Below are 17,117 nucleotides of genomic sequence, written 5' to 3' on the forward strand. Positions count from 1 at the left end.
TATCCTGTACCTATTTCTCATTCTATGCACATCCAAGTCAGCATTGAATTGCATAACGTAACAGAGGACGCGTGTTGCATAAGGGCAGAGAAAATGGGTAGTTGATTTTATCGATCATCGGCCACCACTGTCCCGTTTTCGTAAGACTTAAAAAACACAAAAACAAGAAAAAAAATGCAGTCAGAGGTTACACATGGCAACTTGTGCCAGGAAACTGTTAATAAACTCCAAAAACCAGTTACAACTCCCTTAATCGATGCCTATGTAATATGACAGATCGGGAGCGAACCCAATGGACGCGTGGGTGGGCGGGATTTATATGGAGAATCAGCCAATCTGAACCAGGAAGCCGCAGGTCAGCCCAACAGCTGCGAGTAGAAGAGCTTCACAGCGTTCGGTGTAGCTATTGTGGCTTATTTCAGCCTGTTGTAACCGATATATTAGTCATTTAGACGTGATTAGAAATGCTGTTAAATGTTACTGGTAGATGCTCGCGCTTTATGTTAAAAATAGGCAACTTGTGGAGCTAAGTCACGCGTTGACGTTAAACGTTCTCAGCGAAACTTTTGCAGAGTTGCAAAAAAGAAAACAAAATTGCCAAAATGGAGAGTCACGAGCGGGCAGCGGCAGTGGGCGACGGCGTGCTGGACTTCTCACGCTTGGGTTTGAACACTCTGAGCGTTGACAGTATCACCGACAGGAGGAAAAGAGACACCAAACAACTCTACCTGAACTACAACCGACTGGGCTCGCTGCCGTCGTCGATCACTCTGTTCTTCAACCTCGAGTTTCTGGACATTAGCAACAACGGACTTTCGTTCATCTGTGAGGACATTATGCGTCTGACCAAGCTGAAAACACTTATAGCCAAGAACAACCGCCTGGACGAGTTCTCGCTGCCCAAGGAGTTCGGCTCTCTGCAGCTGGAGGTGCTGAACTTTAGCGGTAACCGATTCGAGGAGATCCCGCTTCAGTGTACCAAACTGCTGCGCTTGCAGTCGCTTTCACTCGGAGGAAACAGATTGAAAAGTATACCTGCAGAGATAGAAAACTTAACCAGGTAAGGTAACAGCACAAAACGGCCGAAAAGTCAATATATGAGTGACGTTTCAGTCCAGCGCTGAGGTAATAGATTACGTATACTGTCCAATCTGCATATCTTTGCTTGAGGCAATCGACTATATTGCACAAACTATAATCTGACCAACTGATAAGTCGCAATAATTGAGCGGGTGGAGAGGATTCAATCTTTTATTTCTCTCCAGTAAAACCCTCTGGATATTACCTGTATTAGTCACTACATAGTTTTTTACGACTTCCCTTTTGGTTAAATTTAACTATGTAATTAGCTAGTGGTGTCGTTGCTATGGTTATCTGCCGCAGAGTCGGCCCAGCCTTTGGGCCCCCCAGCCCCAAGCTAAACCCACCACCAACGACACACTTCAACACTGCTAATATTAACTATATATTGTCCACGCTTCGTCTCGGCATAATACATCTGGCACAACTGTTATAATGATTAGCTGGTGTGCTTGTAAAAACATAATAATAAATAAATACATAAATAAATAAAATAAAATAAACCAGCAGACAATAAGTTTTTAAAACTAGTTAGCTGTTATTTAGGCATAGACCTATTTTTTTTATTATTATTATTTGCATAGCAATGCAATTGTTAAAACAGACAATATTAACTAACTTAAATAGAAACTTGCTAACTTAGAGAGCTTAGTAGTTGGTTACCAGTGATAATGCCTATGGTTTTAATGCAAAGTCACATCTAGTCACGTCTAGGCTTGCATCTCTGTTTGAATCACTGTTAGTGAGTTATAATGATAAATAACTAAGATAAAGGAAGCATACCGTTATCTTGTTGCTTTTTTTCCTGTTTTGTTCATACATCCCTTTTTGTTTTTGTTTTTTAAATCTCAGATATACTTATTGCGATCTGTTTGCAGTTACTTAGTGTGGATAAACACTGTCCTAACTCTGACAATGAAAATTATTATACCAGTAGCATTAAGTTGTCAAAGATTCACTTTCTCTTGTATGATTACACAATAAAAATATACATTCATCAACCTGTCTTATGTGACATTTTCAGGGCTTAGACTGTTTATGACTTGGCCCGGATCTGCTCAGCCAGTCAGCAACAATATCTGATTATAGCCAACTAAATCTCACCTGTCAGGCGACTAAAATATTACTGCTAATATCTGCAATTTGTTTCCTGATGTTTCTTAACTTATTGAACGCTAAACATGTTAAAATGCATAAATCCATAAGTTGGTGATTAATGAAATATCTTAGTAAAAATTACTTTTTCCTGCTGTTCTTTATGTTATAGTAATTTTAAAATGGATGTGAAATTCCATATTAATTTCATATATAAATTGTTGAAATAATATAATTTTTAATTTTTCTGCAACTATTTTGAACCAATTTAAAAAAAAAAAGAAAAAGAAAAAAAAAGTAGATGCTGTTTCTGGGGGATATATTAGGATATGTGAGTATTGGGCCCAGCAGTACTCGCAGTCCTCCGTCTGCCATATCGAATGGGATATTTCGACTGGTTGCTAGGGAAATGTATTTCTCTACTGGTTGGCTGTGGTTCCTGGAGGTTGCTGGCTCTCGCTGGGTGAAATCTGTTGCAAAGAAGGTTCTGCACTAGAAATATCCTACTAATTGCTTTGGTTGCTTGCATATTGCTACAGTTGCTTGTAGATTTTCATGTTTGTCTGCAAACATTTGCTAATTACTAGCTGCCAACGGAACAACTTGAAAAGGTATGACAAAAACTGGAAATAGAAGAGGTTTGTCTTTACAGTAAAAGTTTTGCTCCAGCTGTGCAGCCAAAAATTTCAGAAAACGTTTTGGAGAAAAGTCTCTCACTTGCATTCAAACTGTGACTGCAGTAGCAACCAAAGAAACTACGAGGGTTTTGCCAACAGGGGGAATACACTTTTTCCTAGTGACAGGTGATTGCCACGGGGTCACAGGCTTGCTTTCCTATTTTCACAGCAACTGCCATCAACCTCCTGCAACCACTTGAAGCTGCTGGTTGCCAAATGGTGTTTAGGGCTGTCTGACTGTGGCTGTATTTGATTGAAGTCTATGGGGAAATGTCCCTCAACCCTGACAACTTTGCTGGTGAATTTATTGACTCAGTCGCTCATTTTGGTTTCATGTTGAATAACACACCAACTCTATTTTGTACGTTTTGATTATTCAGTTTCAGAAAGGAGGTTTTTCTGGGGATAATTGGCTCAACGGCTAATTATATGTGATTTACAAGTCATTACCCAGCGAGAGTGTAGTTTCAGTGCAACATAATTGCCTCATCACATCTGGTTTCAAAACACCATCGATGGAAATGCTCATCTCAAGGCTTCGAGAACAGACTTCACAAGCCAATGGTTTCCCTACATCACAATAGCTACGCCCATCTTTATAGTGTATGTGTGTGTTTCCATATGCCAAAATTAATAATTTAATAGCGGCTTGTCTATTATAAGTTGTTATTTAGTGAAACATTAAACGTGACTTTCTGCACACTGTATGCTTAAATTTGACTCCTAACATTTTTTTTATTCTTCCAGAGTGTGCATGTGTTGGTCTGCTTCTACCAGTTTGTCATTTTACTGTTTGCTTCATTTGCACACACAGGTTTTTTTTTCTTTTGGGGGGGGGTTTAAAGCATTTTAAACTCACTTTATGTCATAACTAAATTGCTGCTTTACATGAGTCAAAAGTTGACCTACCTATTAAGCCTGCCTGCAATATATATATATATATATATATATATATTTTTTTTTTTTATAACTGATAACAATCACAGTGATGTGGCAATTTCGACACTTCAAATGAGGTTGTTTGTTCTTCCTCTCTTTGTGGGTTTAGCAGTTTGCGCTTATCACATCAGTCCATACGTCTTGACACATTTATTTCTATTCAGTTTATTCTGCAAATGTCATGCTTCAATCTGTGCAGAGTCGTACTGACTTAAGCTGTTCCACAAATTATGTTGGAGTGGTTTAGCAGTTATACCTGTTAACACTAGTGGAAGGAAAGTTGCAGCACTGTGGAAGACATTGTTGGCAGAAAATGCAGAAAGTGTGCAGTTGAATAAATTCACGAGCAAGAACGTGATTTATAACCAAGCTCAAAAGTTCACTGAGATCAGAGGAGCTCATTTCAAAATAAAAGTCTGTTCAAAACTTTTTCAGCCTGGTTGTTTTGCTGTTTTCTGTTAAATGGGGCAAAGCAGGGCAAGAACTTCTTATCTTGAACTGCTGACAGGTACAAGTGTCACAGTGACCCAATGCTGGGCCAAAGATCAAACCACCTAATCGTTTTATCAACATGTACAAAATACTGCAGCTCAGAGGCAACGGATAAAAATGGCTACTTTAATTATAAGTCACATGCTAGCAGGAAGTATTTAGACTTTTTTTTTTTTTTAAAGTAAGCCTTTTATATGTGGACGGTACAGTATTGTATTCACCATTTCTCTTGGAAAACTGCTCAACATTGAATTGCATTTTCCAAATTCAACTACACATTCTCACATGGATCGAAGTCTGGACTCTGACTCTGGCTGTTCCTGGAAGTGCTTATTGAGCAGAATGGAAATGGTGGGCTTAATTGTTAATATTCTTGCATACTCAAAATAACTTAATGACACAATAAATAACTGTGGAAGTAGGATCGTTACAATGTTACAAAGCCTTTTTCAGGTGATGTCAGTTAAATGGAAAGTAGTAGATGTCTGAAGATGTGTTCAAACTGTTTCTGGGCAGCCTGAGACCTATGATTCAACTTCTCTTTTATGTAGAAAAAGGGGGGAGGGGGGGAAGGTCTTGGAGAATATTGAGCAAATATAAGTGAATATTTGGGGGCTTCGAAAAAACCAAACAGTTGACTCTCTTTGCACAAAGGGGAAACCTGGCTTCACATTTGATGTGAACATATCATAAAAGGGATATTTTTATAGACAAGCCACCTAATTGCTGTAGCTGCCTGGCTGCAAAAAGACAGTGTATATACTTTTTCTTTATTATCGGGACTAATAAGCCTCTTCTGCTCTGACTCACTGTGTGTGTGTGTGTGTGTGTGTGTTAATTGACATTTACATTCTTTTCTCAGCTTTAATGCTGCATCAGCTGAAGCACCCTGGCAACAGTTGTGCACGCAAAGACATTCCTTTTGGTTATGTGTCCTATAGTGCCTGATAAGGGTTCATTAAGTCTCTTTGCAATGTAGGAAAGTTACTGTCCAGCTGCTATCATAATCATTGATAAGCACACTTTGATTACACACTGGTGATCTTTGTTTCCAAAAAGCACAGTGACATGTTACAGCACAGGTTTAAAGGCCATCTCCTGATCTAATTGATTACATCCATACAAACTCATCTGTGTTCACTATCGCTGCATGTTAAGTTTTTCTTGTTCTTCAAAAATAATCCCTCATGCTGCAAAATGACTTGTAACTCTACACATTTTTCTGCCTGAGTAATTTTCAGTTTGTCCTCGTTGACCTAGTTGCCTGTAGCCCGTCCTCGCTGACCCTGTGAGTTTGAGCCTCATTCACACAGAGCTGGTTCACACTGTGTTTTATTGAGCATGAAAGGAAAATCCAGTGCCCAGTATATGAACCAGGAGGTTCCTGGATCACAGAGACAACACTGATTGGTCAGGGACGAGAAAGATGGAATGCATCTCAAAATCCTGAAGCACACTGGATGGTGCTTGTATGCGAAAACTGTCACTGCAGCCAAATCTGTTATCCTAATAAAGGTTTCAACTACATTAATATGTTTTTTCCTTTAAAATCTAAACTTATGCTGCATTTCTGTCTTTTAAAGTCAAAGCATCTACTGTGAATTAAGACTGTTTGATTGATCCTCTGGACTGGACATTGTTTTTGAATTGAAATGCAAGAAGTGACTTCCATTAAAATGTGTGTACAAGATTAGAGCCTGCCTGATATGGGATTTTTAAGGCAATACTAATGGTTAATATTGGCTAACCAATAAATCAGTCAGGCTTTATATAATATCTGATATACATTATAGACTATATAAAGGGGAAAAAAGTCAAGCTAGTATTCTTTGGCTATATTTCCCAAAAATGGCTAATCTAAAGGGGGGGGAACTTGAGTCACTTTTCATTCCAAGCTCCTTAGGTTACTACGATGCGGATGACTGAGAACCTACACAGACAATTGACCTGATACAACTCCATAAGAGTTGTGAGAAACAGACTGGGGGGGGGGATTAATTGTAGAGTCTACAAAATAGACACTTAGTCATATTGCCAATAAACTAATACAAAAAAAAAATAACTGGTGAATTATCTAGGCAAGCAGTGAATGAATGTGTCGTGCTGTGGTGTTTCAGGGGTGCAAACAGAAGAAGACAAAGTACATGTAACCACATGAACCAGCTTTATAACCTTTAAGGACGTGCTGAACTTGATTAGCTGATAAACCTTGCATATCAGCCAGATACCTGTAAGACCGGGAGAGGTGCTATACTAACAAGTTTCTTTAGGTTTATCCTTCCCATGACCCAAACATTAGTCTCAGCAAGCGATCTTGAAGGATGGCTGGTCATTGTGCAAGTTATCACTAACACTGCTGTGCTCAAATGACAGTTTATAAAATACAGCAGCGGGCTATAACAAAACTGCATGGATGATGATGTACCATGAGTCAGTATGTGTCTTTAAAATTGTCAGTTAGTAGTTTTGTTTCACGGTGTTGGTGTGGGCAGTGAGCAGACCCTGAATGTCTCCGTTCTTTTCAAAGAGAGGGCTTGCCGAGGGCTCAGCCACCAAGGACAGGATAATGGCTTCATGTCTCGCAGTCGCTGTGTCATCAGTTCCTGCAGGCAGATGGCCTGACAGCTTACTTTCGCTGACCAGCCACCCATAGCTCTCTCATGTCTCTCTTTGATGCCACCCCCTCACCCCCACCCACTCGTGTTCTTCATACCTACAATAACTCAGCATGGTCGTTTTTTTAATTTTTTTTTTTTGCCTAGCAACAAGCATGTATATGTCCGTTTTCCTCAATGTAAATATCATCTCAGCATTTATTTCATGTCTTTTTTTTTTTCTTCTTTTTTTTCTTTTTTTAAATCAGCATATTTTGTAAGCAAAGTTTCATATTTGGTGACAAACCTGAACTCTGACCATGAAACGGTGAAACTTTAGCTCCCCCTTGTGGCATACTTTAATGTAACATTTTATTTGTTTATTTAATGAGATGAAATCATCATTGGTGGATAATACAGTGCTCTTTGTGGTATCTGTGGCCATCAGCAGGGTTGACAGGAGTCTGAAGCTATGGCTATAAACTCCTGTTGTCTATAGGGACAATAGACAACAGGAGTTTAATTGAAAAAATACCTGCACACCAGCGATTGTGATGGAAAGTGTAATTTTATTGCATTTAGACTTATTTATTTAAATTTGTCGTGGTAAAAATCACAAAGGAGAGAAATGGATGCTCTACAACAAAGCACCATATGAAAGACTTTACTGTGTGATGCACGGAGGAAAAAAATCATGAGATTGCAAATCAATACCTGTTTTCTTTTGTCGTCTGTCAGTTTGGAGATGTTGTACCTGGGCGGAAACCTTATTTCAGCCATTCCTCCTGAAGTAGCGAATCTGCCCTACCTCACCTACTTGGTCCTGTGTGACAACCGCATCCAAAGTGTCCCACCGCAGCTCACCAGGTAATATCAGCGCACTCCAACTATCCTAGCAATCACCACACACCAGTCTACCTAAAGCTTGACTATATGCTCTCCTCAGAGATGCTATCTGAGTTAGAACTGTAATTTATCCTGCATTGATCTGGTAGCTGAACTTTCAAGTAGTCATGATTTTTATCAAAGTGCAAACAAAGCTGAAATCATTTCAGAGTGCTTATGCATCCGATTCTAGGCTCCACTCTCTGCGATCTTTAAGCCTCCACAACAACTTGCTCACTTACCTGCCGAGAGAGATCCTGAGCCTGGTGCACCTGCAGGAGCTCAGTCTTAGAGGCAACCCGCTGGTTGTGCGCTTTGTCAAGGAGATGACCTACGATCCACCCTCGTTGCTAGAGCTGGCAGGGCGCACCATTAAGAGTCGAAATCTTCTGTACTCCCCTTTTGACCTGCCTGCAAACCTGGTGCGTTATCTGGACCTGGCCAGCAAGTGTCCCAACCCCAAGTGTGCCGGTGAGTTGTGCCTAATGATTACATGCCATGTCACCAGTTTCAGTGAACAATAGGTGGGTGAGGCTGCTGTGCTCCAAGCCAGAGCTGTGTGCCTCAGATAATCAGATTGAGGATATCCTCTCTCTTTGATATACAGATTTAAATGTAGCAAAAGAAATCTCACATGGATTAATTGTACATATGGTGACCTCCTTATTTGAAACTTGTTTTATGAGCATCTATCCATTGTATCAGTATATATGACAGGATAAGGATAAGCGTCATAGCGCCTTTATTTTTATCTTGTGACCTTCTTATGGAAATTCCATATCCCAGGTTGGGAACCACAGTTATATCACCATGCTCACCACACTTGTGAGCTGCTCACTACAACTGTTGTTCCTCATATTGTATATTATCCATCCATCCATCCATTTTCTTCCGCTTATCCGCGGCCAGGTCACGGGGGCAGCAGCCCAAGCAGAGAAGCCCAGACCTCCCTCTCCCCAGCCACCTCCTCCAGCTTATCCGGGGGAACACCAAGGCGTTCCCAGGCCAGCCGAGAGATATAATCTCTCCAGCGTGCCCTGGGTCTGCCCCGGGGCCTCCTCCCAGTGGGACATGCCCGGAAAACCTCGCCCAGGGGGCATCCTTGTCAGATGCCCAAACCACCTCAACTGGCTCCTTTCGATGTGGAGGAGCAGCGGCTCTACTCTGAGCCCCTCCCGAATGGCCGAACTTCTCACCCTATCTCTAAGGGAGAGGCCAGCCACCCTTCGGAGGAAGCCCATTTCCGCCGCTTGTAGTCGCGATCTCGTTCTTTCGGTCACTACCCACAGCTCGTGGCCATAGGTGAGGGTAGGGACGTAGATCGACCGGTAAATTGAGAGCTTCGCTTTTACACTCAGCTCTCTCTTCACCACGATGGACCAGTGCAGCGTGCGCATCACCAATATGTCTGTCGATCTTCCGCTCCCTTCTCCCATCACTCGTGAACAAGACCCCGAGATACTTAAACTCCTCCACTTGGGGCAGGAACTTGTCCCTGCCCCGGAGTAGGCACTCCACCCTTTTCCGGCTGAGGACTATGGCCTCAGATTTGGAGGTGCTGATTCTCATTCCCACCGCTTCACACACGGCTGCGAACTGTTCCAAGGCGAGCTGGAGGCCATCGCCTGATGAAGCCAACAGGACCACATCATCTGCGAAAAGCAGAGATGAGATCCTGAAACCACCGAAGTGAAAGTCTTACGCCACTTGGCTACACCTAGAAATTCTGTCCATAAAAATTATGAACAGAATCGGTGACAAAGGGCAGCCCTGGCGGAGCTCATCGCCCACCATAATATTGTATATTATGTGCAATCCTAATATGTGTGTGTGTGTGTGTGTGTGTGTGTGTGTGTGTGTGTGTAAAGAACAGCACAAGTTACTGTTACTTAAGCCTGACTGTGCATTTCCTGTCACTCTTCTTGTTCCAGGTGTGTACTTTGATTCGTGCGTGCGCCAGATCAAATTTGTAGACTTCTGTGGAAAGTACCGGCTACCCCTCATGCACTACCTGTGCTCCCCTGAGTGCACCTCTCCCTGTAGCTCCAACCCGCAGAGCGACGCCGAGTCTGAGGAAGAGAACAGCGTGCCTGCTGACCGCCTTCAGAGAGTGCTTCTGGGATAGTACGACCAAGAGGAACATCTGATCCTCTGTCCAGACAAATCCTTGACAGTTTGCCATTGTTTTTATAACACTAACAAGGACCCTGATTAAGACTTTATCGGACATATTAGTGCGCATACACTTTTTCTTCCCCCTTCAGCCACTGAAACGCACAAAAAAAGTGAGACAACTTACCTTTGCTTTGAACTAATGTGAAATCTATTCTATAAATGTTTTGGGTTTTTTTTTTTTTTTTTTTTAAATCTTTTTTCTTTTTTTGTTTCATGAAGTGTTGTCTGTTTTGTCTCACCATACATCAGTCTATCTAGAGCAAATGAAGGAAGGTCCATCCACGCCTGCTTGCCTCATGGTTGAGCACAGGAGGGCAGTAAAACTCTGGTTTGACTGAAGGAGTGAAAGGATTCTTTTTGTTTTCAGGGCAACATGTTTAGTTGTAATTACAACATTTCATTCTTTGCAGATGCTACAGTGTATTAGTCTGCATTTTCACTTTGAGTTTGAGCTCTTTGTCAGCCATCATCTAGCTTTATTTGACTATCAAGCCTGATGTGCCAACCAAGAAAAAGTCAGTGTTTTTTTTATAGTATGTGAGCAGGAACTTTGAGCATTGTTTCAAACTGCGGTACTATAAATATTTTTTGTGGTTTGAGATGGCCTTATGCACACTTTGCTGTGGCCAGTCCCACACAATACTAAAGGACCAGTATGTAGGATTTTGATGGGGAGGGTTCACTTTCAGTCATGTGATCAACCCTGGAGGACCAAAAGAAAATTAAACATTGCTGGCCAAAGCTAGATATGCCACATAACTGAGAAAAAGTGCACGCCTGTCAATTTTCCAGCTCTTTCAAACCACATGTTTAGATCACCTAAATATGAAAAGCAAAGATTTGTGAACCATAAGTTAGATATGTGGCTGTCTAGTCAGCATACTCAATGACAAGGGAGAAATAAACTCTGGTCAAGTTAAACCATTGTGTGTCATTTCAAATAAATCATCGCTGACAACCTGGGTATCTGTGAAGGAGATGACTGAGGACCGAACTTTAAGATAAGCTGTTGAACATGTCTACTTGTTGCCTGTGAAGTCTGAGTCCTCACAGATGGAAAGTAACTGTTAACTATGCCAATAGAATATGTCTTTGCTTTTGAAAGACTGGGGTGTGTCATAGACAATGGTTCACATAGAGTCCTGCACTCTGCGCTTTGTTAGCAGTTGTGAAACAGTTGAGTGTCTGATTATGGGTTGTAATGGCTGTGCAGCATTTTGGCTAAACACAAACCAGATGAACAAAACCTGGTTTTGGCTTTCAATACAGGAGCGGGTCCTCGTCCACCAAGCTCCAGTGTTTCTACTTTAGCCCAGAAGAGATGAGCCAAACATTGACCCTACAGAGGACCTTTCATTAGCAGCCACTCCAGGTTCCTCAGAGGTGTTGACTTGGTTGTCATGTTGCTAGATCCCACTTAATCCTGCATACTGCCTTCAGAATAGCAAGGTGGCGATCTTTTATCAGTGCTTTTGTCTCAACTGCACGCCACCTTTGGGGGGGAAAAAAAAGCTGCGATGGCTTAGTAGTTTTAAATTAACTCAAAGTAGTGGTTATGTGGAAGAATGCTTATCCAGGCTGACTCACAGGAAGTGGATGTGGGTTGGGCCAGGGAAAACCATTCACTGTGTTCGCACAAAAACAATAGCTATTGAGCGCAACTCAGTGGCAGCCTTTGTGTTTATGTTCAGGGCTGTTAGTTTTCTGTGGGCATAAACATATGAAGATGTATCTGAATAAAACCCACAGTCAGTGATATATGTATGGTTACATATCTGCTGCAACTTTCTGCTTGTGTGGAAAGCTGGGTCATTTTATAATGTCCCAGACAGTTTGTGTCCATTAGTCAGGAGAAGAAATCCAATTTTGGCTTCACATTAGACCTTAATGTTAAGAAAACAGAAGAACGTTCTTCTATGTTACAGAAGCTACAGTAGTTACAATTCCTAAGTGCCTTACTAATGGAGACTTCTAACAGCGAAGCAAGTATGTAGGAACGTATGAAGAAACTGATATATGCACCCTGAAATGTGAATAATTTAGCTTTATAAAAGTCACTTTTTTCTGATTTCCATACTCATCTGTTTAACAGCAAATATACAAAATAGCCCTTTAAAACAAAATGGATTTATATAAATGTATAAATCCATTTAAAAAAAATGTTAAAGTGCTACATTTGTAACAAGCTTTGGAATAGACAATGCTTAAAAATGTATAAAATGGTACGTGCTTTAACCCCAGATATTGTAAGTAGATGTACAGTAAATAATGACATTAATAAAGACTGATTGTTATATCTTTAAATTGTGTTGGTATTGTGATCTTTTCTGATTGAATTAAAGCAATTGTGAGCAACAACTTGGAGGAATTCTTCAGTCGCTTTAAGTTGCAATTATGTTGTTATACGATTTAAATACAGAGGCTGCTTTTTAAACATCTGGTATCTGTAATGTGCATGTGTGCAAATGATTCGCACAACTATTAGCTGCAACTATAACTAACATCAATTTAAAAAGTTACACGTTCACCATTTTAGTCCTGAAAAGGGCGAGATTGCATTCCTTTTACATATATTTTCTGTATGTGTTGGTCTGAGCAGCAGAATCTCCTCAGATCCACACAGCCTGTGGCTACAACTACATGGATTACTGTTTAACCCTAATAGAATCAGAGTACTTTTTAATGCTGGGAAAAAACAATATATCCTTACTTTATTAGGTACACCTTATCAATATTGGATTGGACTCCCTTTTGCTTTCAGAACTGCCTCATTCTTCGTGGCCTATTCTCAACAAGGTGCTGGAAATTGTTTCTGCAGATTTATTGACTGAAATTTCCTCCAAAACCAATCTGATTTGAGCTTGGTGATATGGTGCTCTATCCTGCTGGGAGTGGCCATCAGAAGATAAGTACACTGCAGTCATAAAGAAATTAATTTGGTCCGCAACAATTCTTGTTTTTTTAAATGATGCTCAGTTGGTACTAACTGGCCCAAAGTATGATAAGAAAATAACCTCCCACACCATTACATTGCCACCACAAGCCAGAACTGTTGATACAAGTTGGGATGGATCAATGCTTTCATGTTATTTACACCAAATTCTGAACAACCATCAGAATATTGCAAATGAAATCAAGACTCATTAAATATAATATTTTTCTAATCTTGTATTGTCAAGTTTTAGTAAGCCTGTGCAAGTTGTAGCCTCTGTTTGCTGATCTTAGCCAACCTGTTGTGGTCTGCGGCCGTACTCCATCTGCTTTAATGTTCGATATTCAACCACTCATTGCATTAGTTGTAATGAGTGGTTGTTTGAGTTACTTTTGCCTTCCTAAGAGCTTGAAGCAGTCGAGCAGTCATAAACAAGGTATTTTTCCCCAGAGAACTGCTGCTTACTGGGTATTTCTCTTTTTTGGACCATTCTCTGTAGAGATGTCTGTGGAGGAAAATCCCAGTAAACCAACAGTTTCTATGCAGTTTCTGGCACCAATAAGCATGGCAAAGGCAAAGTCCCTTAAATCTCCTTTCTTCCCTCATGCTGAAGCTCAGTTTGACTGGTCATCTTGAATTGTCTACATGCCTACAGCTGCAATGAGCATGTGTACATGTGTACTTATTAAAGTGATCACAGATGAAAAGTAACACTCAGTTCTTCTGATCAGTTACTTGCAGATATTTCCTAACACTGGCCAGATGCCCAAGTTAAATAAGAACAGGATTTTTCTTCTTCAAATGTTCACTTGGATTGGCTTTAGTAGAATCACTGGTTGCTGCTATTATCTGACTAGTAGTAGTGAAACCAAGAAGCTGCATTGTTTTTTATGTTTCACCAAATGCTGTACAGGCACCTCACAGCACCTGTTCATGCTCATGCTGTTTTTCAGTTGCAAACTGAACTTGTTTGGGTCAGCGTTCACAGAAATACTCTTTTTAAAATGTGTTCATGCACAACACTGACTCCTAAAGACTTTGTGTGTGTTGTTTGCATGAACCGTTCCATTTTGTAGCTTGAATATGTCCAGGTTTCATTTGCATATGAAGGTGAGTTCATTCTTGCATTTGAATACCGAGAGCCCTTTTCTGATACAGCTAGTGAATTCTGCCTCTCACAATCTGCAAATCCTTTAACATCAGCAGCCAAAGGCAGCTAAACTACTAGTTTGTTTTCCTTTCTCTCGCCTCTTTTCACAGTTTCTGTTCGTACCTCGGTGTCTAATTCCACTTCTTTTCACCTCACTGTTTCTTTAAGCCTGGTTGGCAAAGAGGGTTGCACATATTTTGTTTGTTTTCAATGGTCTTTGAGCAAGTCACAGCTGGGTTCCCGTGTTTTTGCAGCGTGTCTCTTGTCCCTCATTACTGCTCTCAGCACTTGCACATGAACCCTTCTACCAACAGCAAACACCAAGGAAACACTCTGGCAACACTGTGCAGAGTTACATCTATGCTTTGCATGCACACAGTGATATACCTTGTCTGTTAAATAAGGGGATGCTGTCAAATGCAACCTGAGACGCAAGCAGTGATGAAGCACAGTTAGCTGTGACTGGTAGCTGTCACCAAAACCAAAGGGTCAAATCAGCCCTGCAGAGTCACAGAAAGTAAAATACTGCTTGAACATACTTTGAAACCTTGGATCACTCCTGAAGCAGAATGGGTCTGCAGCAAGGAGGATGTTTTAGACTTCTCAAAAGGTAGCGTCTGTGTAGTCCTTGTCACATCTGAGGATTAATGCAAACATATATAATTTTTGTTTGTTTGCTGAATTTCATGCAGCACAGCTCTCTTTGGTGGTTACAGTACAGCATTGAAGGTGATCCAAAAATCAAAGCACTTCTACATGTTTTTTTTTAATATACTTTAATCCTCTTAATGCCCCACAGTCTGAGGCATACCAGCCCATATCAGCTCGTAGTAAAGCCAGTATGTTTTACACATGCGTGCCAGACCTCACACGATCACTTTCAAATTTACACTTATTACTTATGACAGCCGCACACTGCAGACACCCTGTCAATAAGCAAGCCTTGTCTTCAAAGTCATACCGCTAATCCCGCCGACAGTGAAAATCAGGCTGGAGTTCGGAGAAGCAAGAAGGGAGTAAGAAGAAGAAGTGGCAGGTAAATAACCATCCGGAGCTGAGCAACGGTGTTTTGTTTTTTTTTGTTTATAGCTTCTTCCCTTCCTTTGTTTTCCTTAAGCCATTCAGTCTTCTTTTATCACTTATCTCTTATTCATTCATCTCAGGCAAATGTTTGCAGCAGCCAACACTGTCACAGAAATGCTCGGGAACATTGAAAGAAACCATGTGCAGCAGCTAATCACACACAATAAGGAACATGTGACTGCAGCTTTTGGATATATTTGCCTTTCATTGATGATGTGTAGTAGAAAAGAATGGCTGCAAAAAAGCATCACTTTTTCAGTCTTTCCAAAGCATTTAACAGCAGTCTGCTTCAGCGTTTTAATAAAACTGTTGCATGTCTTTGCTTGAGTGTCAGAAGTGTATACAACAGATCAAATAGCTTAAAGACTGCATAAAGGTGACACGGCAAACTCCTTTTTTGGATCTACAGTTTCACATTCTGTAAAAAGCTGTAAGCTGTAAATGACTTTCAAAACTGAAATCATACAATTTTGACAAATTGTTACATCAATGTAAACACAATCAATCAAATTATATAACAGAAAGCATTAAATCCAATTAAATATAGCTAACGATGAAAATGAGAATGATTAGATGGAGACCATAAATGGAGCTAAAATGAGAATTTGATTAAATAACAGTTATTTGAGTAAACAAACCCCTAATGCGTCAGGAGTCTTTAAAACTGTTTAACTTTAGCTGTCAGTTATTGCATAATCACTTGTTATCTGTTTATTTTTTTTAACAAGCGTGTAGTCTGATGCTTTACAGCTACCACATTAATCATTATCATAATCCGCTGCTTTAGAAACACCATGACTGGAACCTGCTTGGGAGCTTTGATTCAAAGTTTCTAATCCAGGTCCATAGCAACACTGCGGGAGGATCTGCGATGTTCCAGAGAGGGCTTTGTCTACCGGTATGTCAGTGGGCAAACCTGGGCATGTCACGGAGGAGCGTCCGGGCTCAGGCAAGGACAGCTTGGAACTGGAAAAAAAAAAAAGATTGTGATGCTTCAAACGTAGAACAATGTGCTTCCACCCACACAGTACGCTGTTGGTGCTGCGGTCACATGTTGGACCACAAATGCAGATGCTTCCATGTCAGGAAACAGCGGTGCATTCAGGAGTGGTTCAACAGGAAATGGTGTGTCAGGAGCTTATAAGCTTTGCTTGTTTTTTGTTTGGTTTGGTGGACTTCCAGCTGCTCCATGTGCACAACATGGCAGAGAAAGATAGAGGCTCTCACTGATACCTTAATTTGGTAATTATAACATCTTAATGTTAAGCTCAGTGGAACAACATGTGTCCTGTTTCATCCAGTTCGCCTTCCCATTCAGCCTCGTCTGTTTGACTCCTGCTTTATAGGTAACAGCCCCCTCCCTGTCCTCACATCAATTATTCAAGCTCCTAGTAACCTGAGCATCATTGCAGTCCACCTGCTGCTGCAGTTATTTTGAACCTGATCTTGAAGGAAACCCGAGAGTGATCGACACACTTTGGGTGTAACTGAGCTGGTGGCAGCATTTCAGCCTTTCAGTGGAGTACTGACATCATGTCATTTGAGCTTAGCTCACAAGAAAAATTATGAGCTTGAAAACACTCGTCCCATATTCCACTCCAGCTCTTTGTGCATTTTTAAAAAGCTTTCTTACACTGATGAGTGATTAGTACTGTAGTCAGTGCATTTTTCAGAAGGTCCTATTGCCAGCCTCCAATGAACACCTAATTGTCCTTAATGAAATACATGATGCTAAATTACAATTTTTAACATGCTAACTTCATAATAATCGATTCTCCCGGCACTTTATCATATTTAAAACCAACAGTTTGGCCACAGCCACTGAAATGAAAACCATCTTCCAAATAATGCATATTGCAATGTAATATAGGTCCAAAAAAGACACAAACAATGGGTCTTTTGCATTGACTCAGCTGGATGTCAAGTACCTACATCGTGTTTTATGTCTTTTTACTCAACAAATTAGAGAATTTCTTGTATTTTTTAAGTGCAATTTTTAAAATAACAAATAAAAA

General features: G+C 40.6%; 1 protein-coding gene across 1 annotated transcript; it reads left to right on the plus strand.

Moving 5' to 3' along the window:
- Nucleotides 1-380: 380 nt before the first annotated feature.
- On the plus strand, nucleotides 381-12,214 carry lrrc58b (leucine rich repeat containing 58b). The gene is made up of 4 exons (XM_063498175.1): nucleotides 381-1,060; nucleotides 7,616-7,744; nucleotides 7,956-8,233; nucleotides 9,694-12,214. The coding sequence occupies exons 1-4, from the start codon at nucleotides 603-605 to the stop codon at nucleotides 9,885-9,887; spliced, it is 1,059 nt and encodes a 352-aa protein (XP_063354245.1). The 5' UTR covers nucleotides 381-602; the 3' UTR covers nucleotides 9,888-12,214.
- Nucleotides 12,215-17,117: the final 4,903 nt, after the last annotated feature.

Source organism: Pelmatolapia mariae, linkage group LG16_19, assembly GCF_036321145.2.
Source record: "Pelmatolapia mariae isolate MD_Pm_ZW linkage group LG16_19, Pm_UMD_F_2, whole genome shotgun sequence".
Classification (NCBI taxonomy): Eukaryota; Metazoa; Chordata; class Actinopteri; order Cichliformes; family Cichlidae; genus Pelmatolapia; species Pelmatolapia mariae.